The sequence below is a fragment of the Pristiophorus japonicus genome, unplaced genomic scaffold, assembly GCF_044704955.1.
Source record: "Pristiophorus japonicus isolate sPriJap1 unplaced genomic scaffold, sPriJap1.hap1 HAP1_SCAFFOLD_29, whole genome shotgun sequence".
In the NCBI taxonomy this organism is placed as follows: domain Eukaryota; kingdom Metazoa; phylum Chordata; class Chondrichthyes; family Pristiophoridae; genus Pristiophorus; species Pristiophorus japonicus.
Window position 1 is genome coordinate 982,160 of NW_027252668.1, and position 16,567 is coordinate 998,726.

The window sequence follows — 16,567 nt, forward strand, 5'->3', positions numbered from 1 at the left end:
GGAGAGTCAATAATGGAACCAGAGTTAGGGGAGAGGGTGCAGGGGGAGAGTCTATAATAGACCCAGAGTTAGCGGAGAGGGGGTAAGGGGGAGAGCCTATAATAGACCCAGAGTTAGGGGAGAGGGGGTAAGAGGGAGAGTCTATAATAGACCCAGAGTTCGGGGAGAGGGGGTAAGAGGGAGAGTCTATAATAGACCCAGTGTTAGGGGAGAGGGGGCAGGGGCAGAGTCTATAATAGACCCAGAGTTAGGGGAGATGGGGTAAGGGGGTGAGTCAATAATAGACCCAGAGTTCGGGAAGAGGGGGTAAGGGGGAGAGTCAATAATAGACCCAGAGTTAGGGGAGAGGGGGCTGGGGGAGAGTCAATAATAGACCCAGAGTTAGGGGAGAGGGGGTAAGGGGGAGAGTCTATAATAGACCCAGAGTTAGGGGAGACGGGGGAAGGGAGAGAGTCAATAATAGACTTAGAGTTAGGGGAGAGGAGGTGAGGGGGAGAGTCTATAATAGATACAGAGTTAGGGGAGACAGGGTAAGGGGGAGAGTCTATAATAGACCCAGAGTTAGGGGAGAGGGGGTAAGGGAGAGAGTCTATAATAGACACAGAGTTTGGGGAGAACAGGGTAAGGGGGAGAGTTTATAATAGACCCAGAGTTAGGGGAGAGCGGGCAGGGGCAGAGTCTATAAAAGACCCAGAGTTAGGGGAGAGGGGGCAGGGGAGAGTCTATAATAGACCCAGAGTTTGGGGAGAGGGGGTAAGGGAGAGATGCTATCATAGACCCAGAGCTATGGGAGAGGGCATAAGGGGGAGAGTCTATAATAGACCCAGAGTTAGGGGAGAGGGGGCAGAGGGAGAGTCGATAATAGACCCAGAGTTAAGGGAGAGCGGTAAGGCGGGGAGTCTATAATGGACCCAGAGTTAGGGGAGAGGGGGCAGGGGGAGAGTCTATAACAGACCCAGAGTTAGGGGAGAGGGGGCAGGGGGAGTGTCTATAATAGACCCAGAGTTAGGGGAGAGGGGGTAAGGGGGAGAGTCTATCATAGACCCAGAGTTAGCTGAGAAGGGGCAGGGGTAGAGTCTATAATAGACCCAGAATTAGGGGAGAGGGGGCAGGGGGAGAGTCTGTAATAGACCCAAATTTAGGGGAGAGGGGGCAGGGGGAGAGTCTATAATAGACCCAGAGTTAGCGGAGAGGGGGTAAGGGGGAGAGCCTATAATAGACCCAGAGTTAGGGGAGAGGGGGTAAGAGGGAGAGTCTATAATAGACCCAGAGTTAGGGGAGAGGGGGTAAGAGGGAGAGTCTATAATAGACCCAGTGTTAGGGGAGAGGGGGCAGGGGCAGAGTCTATAATAGACCCAGAGTTAGGGGAGAGGGGGTAAGGGGGTGAGTCAATAATAGACCCAGAGTTAGGGAAGAGGGGGTAAGCGGGAGAGTCAATAATAGACCCAGAGTTAGGGGAGAGGGGGCTGGGGGAGAGTCAATAATAGACCCAGAGTTAGGGGAGAGGGGGTAAGGGGGAGAGTCTATAATAGACCCAGAGTTAAGGGAGACAGGGTAAGGGGGAGAGTCTATAATAGACCCAGAGTTAGGGGAGAGGGGGCAGGGGCAGAGTCTATAATAGACCCAGAGTTAAGGGAGACACGGTAAGGGGGAGAGTCTATAATAGACCCAGAGTTAGGGGAGACAGGGTCAGGGGGAGAGTCTATAATAGACCCAGAGTTAGGGGAGAGGTGGCAGGGGCAGAGTCTATAATAGACCCAGAGTTAAGGGAGACACGGTAAGGGGGAGAGTCTATAATAGACCCAGAGTTAGGGGAGAGGGGGCAGGGGAGAGTCTATAATAGACCCAGAGTTAAGGGAGACAGGGTAAGGGGGAGAGTCTATAATAGACCCAGAGTTAGGGGAGAGGGGGCAGGGGAGAGTCTATAATAGACCCAGAGTTAAGGGAGACAGGGTAAGGGGGAGAGTCTATAATAGACCCAGAGTTAGGGGAGAGGGGGCAGTGGGAGAGTCTATAATGGAACCAGAGTTAGGGGAGAAGGTGCAGGGGGAGAGTCTATAATAGACCCAGAGTTAGGGGAGATGGGGTAAGGGAGAGAGTCTATCATAAACCCAGAGTTAGGGGAGAGGGGATAAGGGGAAGAGTCTACAATAGACCCAGAGTTAGGGGAGAGGGGGCAGAGGGAGAGTCGATAATAGACCCAGAGTTAGGGGAGAGTGGTAAGCGGGGGGGAGTCTATAATGGACCCAGAGTTAGGTGAGAGGGGGCAGGGGGAGAGTTTATAATAGACCCAGAGTTAGGGGAGAGGGGGTAAGGGGAAGAGTCTATAATAGACCCAGAATTAGGGGAGAAGGGGCAGGGGGAGAGTCTATAATAGACCCAGAATTAGGGGAGAGGGGGCAGGGGGAGAGTCAATAATAGACCCATAGTTAGGGGAGAGGGGGTAAGGGGGAGGGTCTATAATAGACCCAGAGTTAGGGGAGACGGGGGAAGGGAGAGAGTCAATAATAGACCTAGAGTTACGGGAGAGGAGGTAAGGGGGAGAGTCTATAATAGATACAGAGTTAGGGGAGACAGGGTAAGGGGGAGAGTCTATAATAGACCCAGAGTTAGGGGAGACAGGGTAAGGGGGAGAGTCTATAATAGACCCAGAGTTAGGGGAGAGCGGGCAGGGGCAGAGTCTATAAAAGACCCAGAGTTAGGGGAGAGGGGGCAGGGGAGAGTCTATAATAGACCCAGAGTTTGGGGAGAGGGGGTAAGGGAGAGATGCTGTCATAGACCCAGAGTTATGGGAGAGGGGATAAGGGGGAGAGTCTACAATAGACCCAGAGTTAGGGGAGAGGGGGCAGAGGGAGAGTCGATAATAGACCCAGAGTTAAGGGAGAGCGGTAAGGCGGGGAGTCTATAATGGACCCAGAGTTAGGGGAGAGGGGGCAGGGGGAGAGTCTATAATAGACCCAGAATTAGGGGAGAGGGGGCAGGGGGAGAGTCTGTAATAGACCCAGAGTTAGGGGAGATGGGGCAGGGGGAGAGTCTATAATAGACCCAGAGTTAGCGGAGAGGGAGTAAGGGGGAGAGTCTATAATAGACCCAGAGTTAGCGGAGAGGGGGTAAGGGGGAGAATCTATAATAGACCCAGAGTTAGGGGAGAGGGGGCAGGGGGAGAGTCTATAATAGACCCAGAGTTAGGGGAGAGGGGGTAAGGGGGAGAGTCTATAATAGACCCAGAATTAGGGGAGAAGGGGCAGGGGGAGAGTCTATAATAGACCCAGAGTTAGGGGAGAGAGGACAGGGGCAGAGTCTATAATAGACCCAGAGTTAGGGGAGAGGGGTTAAGGGGGAGAGTCAATTATAGACCCAGAGTTAGGGGAGAGGGGGCAGGGGGAGAGTACGTAATAGACCCAGAGTTAGGGGAGAGGGGGCAGGGGGAGATTACGTAATAGACCCAGAGTTAGGGGAGAGGGTGCAGGGGCAAGAGTCTAAATTAGACCCAGAGTTAGTGGAGAGGGGATAAGGGGGAGAGTCTATAATAGACCCAGAGTTAGGGGAGAGGGGGTAAGGGGGAGAGCCTATAATAGACCCAGAGTTAGGGGAGAGGGGTTAAGGGGGAGAGTCTATAATAGACCCAGAGTTAGGGGAGAGGGGGTAAGGGGGAGAGCCTATAATAGACCCAGAGTTAGGGGAGAGGGGGTAAGTGGGAGAGCCTATAATAGACCCAGAGTTAGGGGAGAGGGGGTAAAGGGGAGAGTCTATAATAGACACAGAGTTAGGGGAGAGGGGGTAAGGGGGAATAGTCTATAATAGACCCAGAGTTAGGGGAGACGGGGCAGGGGGAGAGTCTATAATAGACCCAGAGTTAGGTGAGAGGGGGTAAGAGGGAGAGTCTATAATAGACCCAGAGTTAGGGGAGAGTGGGCAGGGGGAGAGTTTATAATAGACCCAGAGATCGGGGAGAGGAGGTCAGGGGGAGAGTCAATAATCGACCCAGAGTTAGGGGAGAGGGGGTAAGGGGAAGAGTCTATAATAGACCCAGAGTTAGGCGAGACGGGGTAAGGGAGAGAGTCTATAATAGATCCAGAGTTAGGGGAGAGTGGGCAGGGGGAGAGTCTATAATAGACCCAGAGTTAGGGGAGAGGGGGTAAGGGGGAGAGTCTATAATAGACCCAGAGTTCTGGGAGAGGGGGTAAGGGGGAGAGTCTATAATAGACCCAGAGTTAGGGGAGCGGGGGTAAGGGGGGGGAGTCTATAATAGACCCAGAGTTAGGGGAGGCGGGCAGGGGGAAGAGTCTATAATAGACCCAGAGTTAGGGGAGAGGGGCAGGGGGAGAGTCTATAATAGAGCCAGAGTTAGGGGAGGGGGGCAGGGGGAGACTCTATAATAGACCCAGAGTTAGGGGAGGGGGGCAGGGGGAGAGTCTATAATAGACCCAGAGTTAGGGGAGAGGGGGTAAGGGGGAGATTCTATAATAGACCCAGAGTTAGGGGAGAGGGGGCAGTGGAAGAGTTTATAATAGACCCAGAGTTAGGGGAGAGGGGGCAGGGGCAGAGTCTATAATAGACCCAGAGTTAGGGGAGAGGGGGTAAGGGGGAGAGTCAATAATATACTCAGAGTTAGGGGAGAGGGGGTAAGGGGCAGAGTCAATAATAGACCCAGAGTTAGGGGAGAGGAGGCTGGGGGAGACTCAATAATAGACCCAGAGTTAGGGGAGACAGGGTAAGGGGGAGAGTCTATAATAGACCCAGAGTTAGGGGAGAGCGGGCAGGGGCAGAGTCTATAAAAGACCCAGAGTTAGGGGAGAGGGGGCAGGGGAGAGTCTATAATAGACCCAGAGTTTGGGGAGAGGGGGTAAGGGAGAGATGCTATCATAGACCCAGAGTTATGGGAGAGGGGATAAGGGGGAGAGTCTATAATAGACCCAGAGTTAGGGGAGAGGGAGTAAGGGGGAGAGTCAATAATAGACCCAGAGTTAGGGGAGAGGGGGCTGGGGGAGAGTCAATAATAGACCCATAGTTAGGGGAGAGGGGGTAAGGGGGAGAGTCTATAATAGATACAGAGTTTGGGGAGACAGTGTAAGGGGGAGAGTCTATAATATTCCCAGAGTTAGGGGAGAGGGGGTAAGGGGGAGAGTCTATAATATACCCAGAGTTAGGGGAGAGCGGGCAGGGGAGAGTCTATAATAGACCCAGAGTTTGGGGAGAGGGGGTAAGGGAGAGATGCTATCATAGACCCAGAGTTATGGGAGAGGGGATAAGGGGGAGAGTCTATAATAGACCCAGAGTTAGGGGAGAGGGGGCAGGGGCAGAGTGTATAATAGACCCAGAGTTAGGGGAGAGGGGGTAAGGGGGAGAGTCAATAATAGACACAGAGTTAGGGGGGAGGGGGTAAGGGGGAGAGTCTATAATATACTCAGAGTTAGGGGAGAGGGGGTAAGGGAGAGAGTCTATAATAGACCCAGAGTTAGGGGAGACAGGGTAAGGGGGAGAGTCTATAATAGACCCAGAGTTAGGGGAGAGCGGGCAGGGGCAGAGTCTATAAAAGACCCAGAGTTAGGGGAGAGGGGGCAGGGGAGAGTCTATAATAGACCCAGATCGTTAGATTTGTTCAAAAGGGAGTTAGATATGGCCCTTGCGACTAAAGGGATCAAGGGGTATGGAGAGAAAGCAGGAAAAGGGTATTGAGGTGAATGATCAGCCATGATCTTATAGAATGGTGGTTCAGGCTCGAAGGGCCGAATGGCCTACTCCTGCACCTATTTTCTATGTTTTTATGTTTAGCCTGACATCAGTCCTAGGGAAAATGCTAAAATCTATTATTAAGGATGTGGTAACAGGGTACTTAGAAAAGGATAATAGGATCGGGCAGAGCCATCATGGATTTATGAAAGGGAAGCCATGTTTGGCAAATCTGTTTGAGCTTGTAACTAGCAGAATAGATAAGGGGGATACCAGTGGATGTAATATATTTGTATTTTCAGAAGCTATTCGATAAGGTGCCACATAGCAGGTTATTAAAAAAAATTAGTGCTCATGTGATTGGGGGTAATGTACTGGCCTGGAGTGAGGATTGGTTAATGGACAGAAAACAGAGAGTAGGAATAAACGGGTCATTTTCGGGTTGGCAGGCTGTGACTAGTGGGGTGCCGCAGGGATCAGTGCTGGGGCCCCAGCTATTCACAATCTATATCAATGATTTGGACGAGGGGACCGAGTGTAATGTAACCACGTCTGCTGATGGTACAAAGCCAGGTGGGAATGTAAGTTGTGAGGGGGATGCAAAGAGGCCTCAAGGGGATACAGACAGGCTGAGTGAGTGGGCAAGAACATGGCAAATGGAATACAATGTGGAGAAAGGTGAAGTTATCCACTTTGGTCGGAAAACTAGAAAAGCAGAGTCATTTTTAAATGGTGAGAGATTGGGAAATGTTGGTGTTCAGAGGGACCTGGGTGTCCTTCTCCACCAATCTCTGAAAGTTAACACGCAGGGACAGCAAGCAATTAAGAAAGCAAATGGTATGTTGGCCTTTATTACAGGAGGATTTGAGTATAAGAGTAAAGACGTCTTACTGCAATTATATCGGGCCCTGGTGAGACCACACCTGGAGTACTGTGTACAGTTCTGTTCTCCTTACCTAAGGAAGGATATACTCACCATAGAGGGAGTGCAGTGAAGGTTCATCGAAACATAGAAACATAGAAAATAGGTGCAGGAGCAGGCCATTCGGCCCTTCTAGCCTGCACCGCCATTCAATGAGTTCATGGCTGAACATTCAACTTCAGTACCCCATTCCTGCTTTCTCACCATACCCCTTAATCCCCCGAGTAGTAAGGACTACATCTAACTCCTTTTTGAATATATTTAGTGAATTGGCCTCAACAACTTTCTGTGGTAGAGAATTCCACAGGTTCACCACTCTCTGGGTGAAGAAGTTTCTCCTCATCTCGGTCCTAAATGGCTTACCCCTTATCCTTCGACTGTGACCCCTGGTTCTGGACGTCCCCAACATTGGGAACATTCTTCCTGCATCTAACCTGTCTAAACCCGTCAGAATTTTAAACGTTTCCATGAGGTCCCCTCTCATTCTTCTGAACTCCAGTGAATACAAGCCCAGTTGATCCAGTCTTTCTTGATAGGTCAGTCCCGCCATCCCGGGAATCAGTCTGGTGAACCTTCGCTGCACTCCATCAATAGCAAGAATGTCCTTCCTCAAGTTAGGAGACCAAAACTGTACACAATACTCCAGGTGTGGCCTCATCAAGGCCCTGTACAACTGTAGCAACACCTCCCTGCTCCTGTACTCAAATACCCTCGCTATGAAGGCCAACATGCCATTTGCTTTCTTAACCGCCTGCTGTACCTGCATGCCAACCTTCAATGACTGATGTCCCATGACACCCAGGTCTCGCTGCACCTCCCCTTTTCCTAATCTGTCACCATTCAGATAATAGTCTGTCTCTCTGTTTTTACCACCAAAGTGGACAACCTCACATTTATCCACATAATACTTCATCTGCCACGCATTTGCCCACTCACCTAACCTATCCAAGTCACTCTGCAGCCTCATAGCATCCTCCTCGCAGCTCACACTGCCACCCAACTTAGTGTCATCCGCAAATTTGGAGATACTACATTTAATCCCCTCGTCCAAATCATTAATGTACAATGTTCACCGGACGGATTCCTGGGATGGCAGGTGCAAAGGGTTTTTGATGGTCACAGTGCCCACTGCCAGCGACGTTCCTATTCGGGTTGTGCCCAGTGTTTGATTGGGGCTGGAGCAGGAAGGACGATAGAGCGGCCGGGATCCAGCTGCTGAATTCAGCGGACAGCCAGCCGGCTGAAGTATACTCCCGCCCGCTGAGCTGCCATCGTGATGCAGGAGGGAGACGGCCCCAGAACAGAGGGTGGGCCAGCGACTGGAGGCTGGTCTCTCCCCGACGGGAGGCGGAGGGGGGGGGGGGCGGAGAGGCTGGAAAAAGAGCGGTGTAAATGTGTTTCTCTTTACAGGGACTTAAATGGATGCAGGTTCGGTAAAGATGTTCCAATGTTTTTCAACCGAAAGTTGGAGGAGGGGGTGTGTACATTGGACCCAGTGTTGGGGGAGGGGCGTAAGAACATATTCCTCAAGTACTGTGTCAAATTCTGGCCACAAGACCTTAGGATGGACATGAAGTCTTTAAAAAGGATGCGATGGAGAGGGTGCAGAGGGGATTGACCAGAATGGTACCGGGGATGGGGAACTTCAGGTACATGGGGAGACTGGAGAAGCTGGGGTTGTTCTCCTTAGAGCAGAGAAGGTTAAGGGGAGAGTGACCAGAATGGTACCAGGGATGGGGGACTTCAGTTACATGGGGAGACTGGAGAAGCTGGGATTGTTCTCCTTAGAGCAGAGAAGGTTAAGGGGAGATTGACCAGAATGGTACCGGGGATGGGGAACTTCAGTTACATGGGGAGACTGGAGAAGCTGGGATTGTTCTCCTTAGAGCAGAGAAGGTTGAGGGGAGAGTGACCAGAATGGTACCAGGGATGGGGGACTTCAGTTACATGGGGAGACTGGAGAAGCTGGGATTGTTCTCCTTAGAGCAGAGAAGGTTAAGGGGAGATTGACCAGAATGGTACCGGGGATGGGGAACTTCAGGTACATGGGGAGACTGGAGAAGCTGGAATTGTTCTCCTTAGAGCAGAGAAGGTTAAGGGGAGATTTGAAATAGAGAAGAGTAAATAAGGAGAATTTAATTCCATTGGCGGAACGGTCGACAACCAGAGGACACAGATTGAAGATGATTGACGAAAGAACCAAAGGCAACACGATTAAAAACCTTGTTTCGCAGTGAGAGATTAGGATCTGGATTGTACTTCCTGAGAGGGTGCTAGTTACAGATTCAATAGTAGCCTTCAAAACGGAATTGGATAAATACTTGAAGGAGAAACAGTTGTCGGGATATGAGGAAAGCGCGAGGGTGTGGGACTAACTGGATTGTTTGTCGACAGAGCCTGGGCAGACTCGAGGGGCCGAATGGCCTCCCGCCGTGCTGTACCGTTCCAGGATTCTGTGCCTTGCCTCTCGAGTGTGCTGAAAATGGAAGGCGGAGATTGTCGGCTGTTCCCCAGGCGTCCAGAACGTTGAAAGCACAGGGGGGGGGGGCTCCTCGGGAACAAAGCTTCCTTCACAGAGAGCGGGGGCCGCTATCAGCCGGCAAGGTCAGGGATGCGGTAGAAAGTTGGCTGGACGCTACTAATGTGTCTCGTCCTTATCTCCGAGAATGTGAGCGGTCTTTGTTCTGGGTGAGACTGAGGAAGGGGGGGGTGGGGGTGTGCGGGGGGTGGAAACTGGCCAGTTGATACACATGGGTATCGAGGCAGCGTCAATTCATCTTCATCAGGGTAGCAACAGGGCAGTCTGAAGTGATTGGAGCTTCTCGTAACACACACGTCCCTGAGCTCGGGCAATTGAAGCGGGGCAGGTTCGATTGGCGAACCGAGGATTTCCGCATACATCAATGTATACGTATGAGATATTGTTTTGAAACAGTTTGTCCTTTCTCCTCGGTACTCTGCACCACCGTTTGGTGCTTATTTTAGTAATGCCTTGTCCAAGATAGGCCGCAGGGTGGCTCGGTAAAAGCCAGAGAGTGGCCGGGCGCAGAGAGAGGGGGAGGTCAGCTCACATCGCACAGCTGCAGGTGTCGGAGTGAGCCGGAGGGAAGGGGGAAGACTTGAAATCGCGAGTCCAGACACAGCTCGTCCTGGCACAGCTTGTCCAGGGGCACATCCAGTCCGCACACCGCTGACGTGGAACAAGACAGGAGCAAGAGAGAGTGCGAGAGGGACGGGGAGCCTCTGGAAGACCGAGGTCCCGCACTCCTGGCTGCCGGGACCCAGCACTGCCGGCCCGGAGCGAGGACAGGCGATTTAGGACGAGGCCGCTTGCAAGGGTGAGGCATCATACTGGTTCTGGAATAAGGGGCTAACTGCGAGACTGCCCACCTCAGTCTGTTCAATAGTCTGGCTGGAAAATCGGCACCACCATCATAGGGGTCGAGGAAGACTTGCTTCCACTCGAAAAGTGAGTTCTCAGGTGGCTGAACAGTCCAATACGAGAGCCACAGTCCCTGTCGCAGGTGGGACAGACAGTGGTTGAGGGAAGGGGAGGGTGGGACTGGTTTGCCGCACGCTCCTTCCGCTGCCTGCGCTCTCGGCGACGAGACTCGAGGTGCTCAGCGCCCTCCCGGATGCACTTCCTCCACTTAGGGCGGACTGGTCTTTGGGCCCAGGGACTCCCAGGTGTCGGTGGGGATGTTGCACTTTATCAGGGAGGCTTTGAGGGTGGTCCCTTGTAACGTTTCCTCTGCCCACCTTTGGCTCGCTTGCCGTGTAGGAGTTCCGAGTACAGCGCTTGCTTTGGGAGTCTTGTGTCGGGCATGCGGACAATGTGGCCCACCCAGCGGAGCTGATCGAGTGTGGTCAGTGCTTCGATGCTGGGGATGTTGGCCTGAGCGAGGACGCTAACGCTGGCTAATGCTGTTAACTTATTGGCTAGCTCGGGACGCTGTTTGTAAATTAATTACGCCCGTTTAGATCGATCTCAGACACGGATCCCGACGGTAAATAGAGAAACATTAATACTAAATTAACAGGACATAATCGAACAAGCCTCATGACCTCTGTTACTCATTCTGTCAGATAAACCTCCCGGGTAATTATCTGAACATGGTAGGTTTAAACGCTTCCAACTGTGATAGCTGATGTCAATAAACATGGAGTGGGACCTCAGTTACATGGGGAGACTGGAGAAGCTGGGGTTGTTCTCCTTAGAGCAGAGAAGGTTAAGGGGAGAGTGACCAGAATGGTACCAGGGATGGGGAACTTCAGTTACATGGGGAGACTGGAGAAGCTGGGATTGTTCTCCTTAGAGCAGAGAAGGTTAAGGGGAGAGTGACCAGAATGGTACCAGGGATGGGGAACTTCAGTTACATGGGGAGACTGGAGAAGCTGGGATTATTCTCCTTAGAGCAGAGAAGGTTAAGGGGAGATTGACCAGAATGGTACCGGGGAAGGGGAACTTCAGTTACATGGGGAGACTGGAGAAGCTGGGGTTGTTCTCCTTAGAGCAGAGAAGGTTAAGGGGAGAGTGACCAGAATGGTACCGGGGATGGGGAACTTCAGTTACATGGGGAGACTGGAGAAGCTGGGATTGTTCTCCTTAGAGCAGAGAAGGTTAAGGGGAGATTGACCAGAATGGTACCAGGGATGGGGAACTTCAGTTACATGGGGAGACTGGAGAAGCTGGGATTGTTCTCCTCAGAGCAGAGAAGGTTAAGGGGAGATTGACCAGAATGGTACCAGGGATGGGGAACTTCAGTTACATGGGGAGACTGGAGAAGCTGGGATTGTTCTCCTTAGAGCAGAGAAGGTTAAGGGGAGAGTGACCAGAATGGTACCAGGGATGGGGAACTTCAGTTACATGGGGAGACTGGAGAAGCTGGGATTGTTCTCCTTAGAGCAGAGAAGGTTCAGGGGAGATTTGATCGAGGTGTTCCAAATTGTTGCGGTCTTTGACAGAGTAACTAAGGAGAAACTACTTCCACTGGCGGTGGGGTGGGTAACCAGAGGACACAGATTTAAGATAATTGTCAAAAGAACCAGAGTGTGGGGAGGTGAGGAGAAATATTTAACGCAGCAAGTTGTTGCGATCTGGAACAGGCTGCCTGAAAGGACGGTGGGAGCAGATTGAATAGTAATTTTGAAAGGGAACTGGATCAATACTTGCAGGGGAAAAGTCTGCAGGGTTATGGGGAAAGAGCGGGGGGAGTGGGGAGGGAATGTACCTAATTGTATAGATCTTTCACACAGCCGGAATAGGCACAAAGGGCCCCCTTCTGTGTTGTGTGATCCATGGGTCTGGCTAAGGGTTAAGGGTTGGAATGTATTTGCTTCATGGGTTCTTTGCTTCAGAATTCCTAGCCTCACGTTGTTGTTAAGAAGTAGTTGGTTTATTAACAACGGTTTAACAATTGCACTGCGCACTACACGTTACCAGTGTATCCACCGGGCTCACAACTGCATACCTCATCGCGGATGACCCAGGCCCAACTGGCTGGGGTTTTATTGAGTCTTGTGAACGTCACGTGACCGGCGAAGCCGATCGCAATGCCAACCTGTGAGCATCCTCACAGGTGCATACGTTCCAAAGGGTTAATTGAGGCTCCCACCATCGCCCACCAGGGCGGGGCACCATCACCCACAATCCCCGCAAAATGGCGGCGATCGGGAACGCGGCAACAAGCGCCCGGCTGCCGATTCTGAGTGCCGAGCCGGCAGGGTTTACCATCCCAGGGGTTGGTAGAGCGGTTATGGTGCAGGCCGGGACGACGGGACGGGAGTCGTTCATCTGTCCTCATTGCCCCTGAGCTATGGGAGAACAACAGCAACGTGCATTTATAGAGCGCCTTTAGCGTAGTAAAACTTCCCAAGTTGCTCCGCAAGAGTGGTAGGAGGCATAAGATTTGACACCGAGTCACGCAAGGAGAAATTAGGGCAGGACGCTTGGTCAAAGAGGTCGGTTTTAAGGAGCGTCATGAAGGAGGAAAGAGAGGTAGAGAGGCGGAGGGGTTTAGGGAGGGAGTTCCAGAGCTTGGGGCCCAGGCAACAGAAGGCACGGCCACCGATGGTGGAGTGATTATAATCAGGGATGGTCAGGAGGGCAGAATTAGAGGAGCGCAGACATCTCAGGGGATTGTGGGGCTGGAGGAGATTACAGAGATAGGGAGGTGTGTAGGGCCTGGAGGGGGTTACAGAGGTAGGGAGGGGTGTAGGGATTGGAGGAGGTTACAGAGATAGGGAGGGGTGTAGGGGCTGGAGGGGGTTACAGAGATAGGGAGGGGTGTAGGGGCTGGAGGGGGTGACAGAGATAGGGAGGGGTGTAGGGGCTGGAGGGGGTTCCAGAGATAGGGAGGGGTGTAGGGGCTGGAGGGGGTTACAGAGATAGGGAGGGGTGTAGGGGCTGGAGGGGGTTACAGAGGTAGGGAGGGGTGTAGGGGCTGGAGGAGGTTACAGAGATAGGGAGGGGTGTAGGGGCTGGAGGGGGTTACAGAGATAGGGAGGGGTGTAGGGGCTGGAGGAGGTTACAGAGATAGGGAGGGGTGTAGGGGCTGGAGGAGATTACAGAGATAGGGAGGGGTGTAGGGGCTGGAGGAGATTACAGAGATAGGGAGGGGTGTAGCGGCTGGAGGAGATTACAGAGATAGGGAGGGGCGAGGGCCATGGAGGGATTTGAAAACAAGGATGAGAATTTTGAAATTGAGGTGTTGCTTAACCGGAAGCCAATGTAGATCAGTGAGCACAGGGGGTGATGGGTGAGTGGGACTCGGTGTGAGTTAGGACGCGGGGCAGTGAGCACAGGGGGTGATGGGTGAGCGGGACTTGGTGTGAGTTAGGACACGGGGCACAGGGGGTGATGGGTGAGTAGGACTTGGTGTGAGTTAGGACACGGGGCACAGGGGGTGATGGGTGAGCGGGACTTGGTGTGAGTTAGGACACGGGGCACAGGGGGTGATGGGTGAGCGGGACTCGGTGCGAGTTAGGACACGGGGGCAGTGAGCACAGGGGGTGATGGGTGAGTGGGACTGGGTGTGAGTTAGGACACGGGGCAGTGAGCACAGGGGGTGATGGGTGAGTGGGACTCGGTGCGAGTTAGGACACGGGGCAGTGAGCACAGGGGGTGATGGGTGAGCGGGACTCGGTGCGAGTTAGGACACGGGGGCAGTGAGCACAGGGGGTGATGGGTGAGTGGGACTTGGTGTGAGTTAGGACACGGGGCACAGGGGGTGATGGGTGAGCGGGACTTGGTGTGAGTTAGGACACGGGGCACAGGGGGTGATGGGTGAGTGGGACTGGGTGTGAGTTAGGACACGGGGGCAGTGAGCACAGGGGGTGATGGGTGAGCGGGACTTGGTGTGAGTTAGGACACGGGGCACAGGGGGTGATGGGTGAGCGGGACTTGGTGTGAGTTAGGACACGGGGCACAGGGGATGATGGGTGAGTGGGACTGGGTGTGAGTTAGGACACGGGGCAGTGAGCACAGGGGGTGATGGGTGAGTGGGACTGGGTGTGAGTTAGGACACGGGGCAGTGAGCACAGTGGATGATGGGTGAGTGGGACTTGGTGTGAGTTAGGACACGGGGCACAGGGGGTGATGGGTGAGTGGGACTGGGTGTGAGTTAGGACACGGGGGCAGTGAGCACAGGGGGTGATGGGTGAGCGGGACTGGGTGCGAGTTAGGACACGGGGGCAGTGAGCACAGGGGGTGATGGGTGAGTGGGACTGGGTGTGAGTTAGGACACGGGGCAGTGAGCACAGGGGGTGATGGGTGAGTGGGACTGGGTGTGAGTTAGGACACGGGGCAGTGAGCACAGGGGGTGATGGGTGAGTGGGACTGGGTGCGAGTTAGGACACGGGGTCAGTGAGCACAGGGGGTGATGGGTGAGTGGGACTTGGTGTGAGTTAGGACACGGGGTCAGTGAGCACAGGGGGTGATGGGTGAGTGGGACTTGGTGTGAGTTAGGACACGGGGCACAGGGGGTGATGGGTGAGTGGGACTTGGTGTGAGTTAGGACACGGGGCACAGGGGGTGATGGGTGAGTGGGACTTGGTGTGAGTTAGGACACGGGGGCAGTGAGCACAGGGGGTGATGGGTGAGCGGGACTGGGTGCGAGTTAGGACACGGGGGCAGTGAGCACAGGGGGTGATGGGTGAGCGGGACTGGGTGCGAGTTAGGACACGGGGGCAGTGAGCACAGGGGGTGATGGGTGAGTGGGACTTGGTGTGAGTTAGGACACGGGGCAGTGAGCACAGGGGGTGATGGGTGAGCGGGACTGGGTGCGAGTTAGGACACGGGGGCAGTGAGCACAGGGGGTGATGGGTGAGTGGGACTTGGTGTGAGTTAGGACACGGGGCAGTGAGCACAGGGGGTGATGGGTGAGCGGGACTTGGTGTGAGTTAGGACACGGGGCAGTGAGCACAGGGGGTGATGGGTGAGCGGGACTCGGTGCGATTTAGGACACGGAGCAGTGAGCACAGGGGGTGATGGGTGAGCGGGACTTGGTGCGAGTTAGGACACGGGGGCAGTGAGCACAGGGGGTGATGGGTGAGTGGGACTGGGTGCGAGTTAGGACACGGGGTCAGTGAGCACAGGGGGTGATGGGTGAGTGGGACTCGGTGTGAGTTAGGACACGGGGTCAGTGAGCACAGGGGGTGATGGGTGAGTGGGACTGGGTGTGAGTTAGGACACGGGGGCAGTGAGCACAGGGGGTGATGGGTGAGCGGGACTGGGTGTGAGTTAGGACACGGGGCGGCCAGGTTTTGGATCACCTCTATTTTATGATGGGTAGAATGTGGCAGGACTGCCGGGAATGCGATGGTGTGGAGGGGAGGATTGGCCAGTGATCCTGCTTGTGGTCGGAATCCGGTGTGGGCGAGGGCCCCCGTGGTCGAATATTCCGCTGGACGCAATGGTTGTGGTATCAGAGGGTGGCAGGTCCAACAGATACCGGCAAAGGGAGCCCGGGTTCTTGGATTAGAAGACCCCGAGAGAGAGAGAGGGCGACCGTATGAAAGGTTCGGTCATACATGTACACGTGTGTGTGTGCGTGTGCGGCAGCTGTAATTCACTTCAAACCGCCCGGCAGACTCACGCTGATCAGGTGCGTTGCTTCAACCAATAGATCGCGCCCGAGCCTTGCACGGATGCAACTTCCTGGGGGCAAGCAGATATCAAAGGCACAGCGTCAGAAACACAGCCAGTGCAAGTCGGCGGGCAGGAAGGAGTGGGTCGTCTGTAGAGGCTGAGCTGCACCGAGGGAGCACGACACACTTCCAGGAGCCATGGTAAGGAATGCTCACCGATGGCAGGCCGGATCCTGCTCAGCACGTCTGGGCGTACCTGCGTCTGGAAAGGGTGGGCTCAGCAACAGGGCAGGAGGAGCACGGGAGTCTGACTGAATTCAGCAGTGAGTGAGGCAGGACCAGACCGAGACAGGAGGGAGAGAGGGGGAGGGACGGGGAGAGAGAGAGAGAGAGGAAGGGGCAGAGAGAGAGAGAGAGGGGGGAGGACAGGGAGAGAGAGGGAGGGACAGGGAGAGAGAGGGAAGGACAGGGAGAGAGAGAGAGAGGGGGGGAGGGAGGGACAGAGAGAGAGAGGGAGGGAGGGACAGAGAGAGAGAGGGAGGGACAGAGAGAGAGGAGGGGAGAGGGAGGGACAGAGAGAGAGAGGAAGGGACAGAGAGAGGGGGGGAGGGAGGGACAGGGAGAGAGAGAGAGGGAGGGAGGGACAGGGAGAGAGAGAGAGAGAGAGAGAGAGAGGGAGGGACAGGGAGAGAGAGAGAGAGGGAGGGACAGGGAGAGAGAGAGAGAGAGAGAGAGAGAGAGAGAGAGAGAGGGAGGGACAGAGAGGGAGAGAGAGAGAGGGAGGGACAGAGAGGGAGAGAGAGAGAGGGAGGGACAGAGAGAGTGAGAGAGAGAGAGGGAGGGACAGAGAGAGAGAGAGAGGGAGGGACAGAGAGAGAGAGAGAG

General features: G+C 54.1%; 1 protein-coding gene across 1 annotated transcript in view; it reads left to right on the forward strand.

Annotated features, from left to right (window-relative positions):
* Positions 1 to 9,996: 9,996 nt before the first annotated feature.
* Positions 9,997 to 16,567, forward strand: part of LOC139248106 (septin-4-like) — a 99,555-nt gene continuing 92,984 nt past the window's right edge. Inside the window, exons 1-2 of the mRNA XM_070871856.1 lie at positions 9,997 to 10,064; positions 15,721 to 15,883. Of these exons, the coding sequence (XP_070727957.1) occupies positions 15,881 to 15,883 (3 nt within the window). The 5' untranslated portion in view covers positions 9,997 to 10,064; positions 15,721 to 15,880. The remainder of the gene's footprint in view (positions 10,065 to 15,720; positions 15,884 to 16,567) is intronic.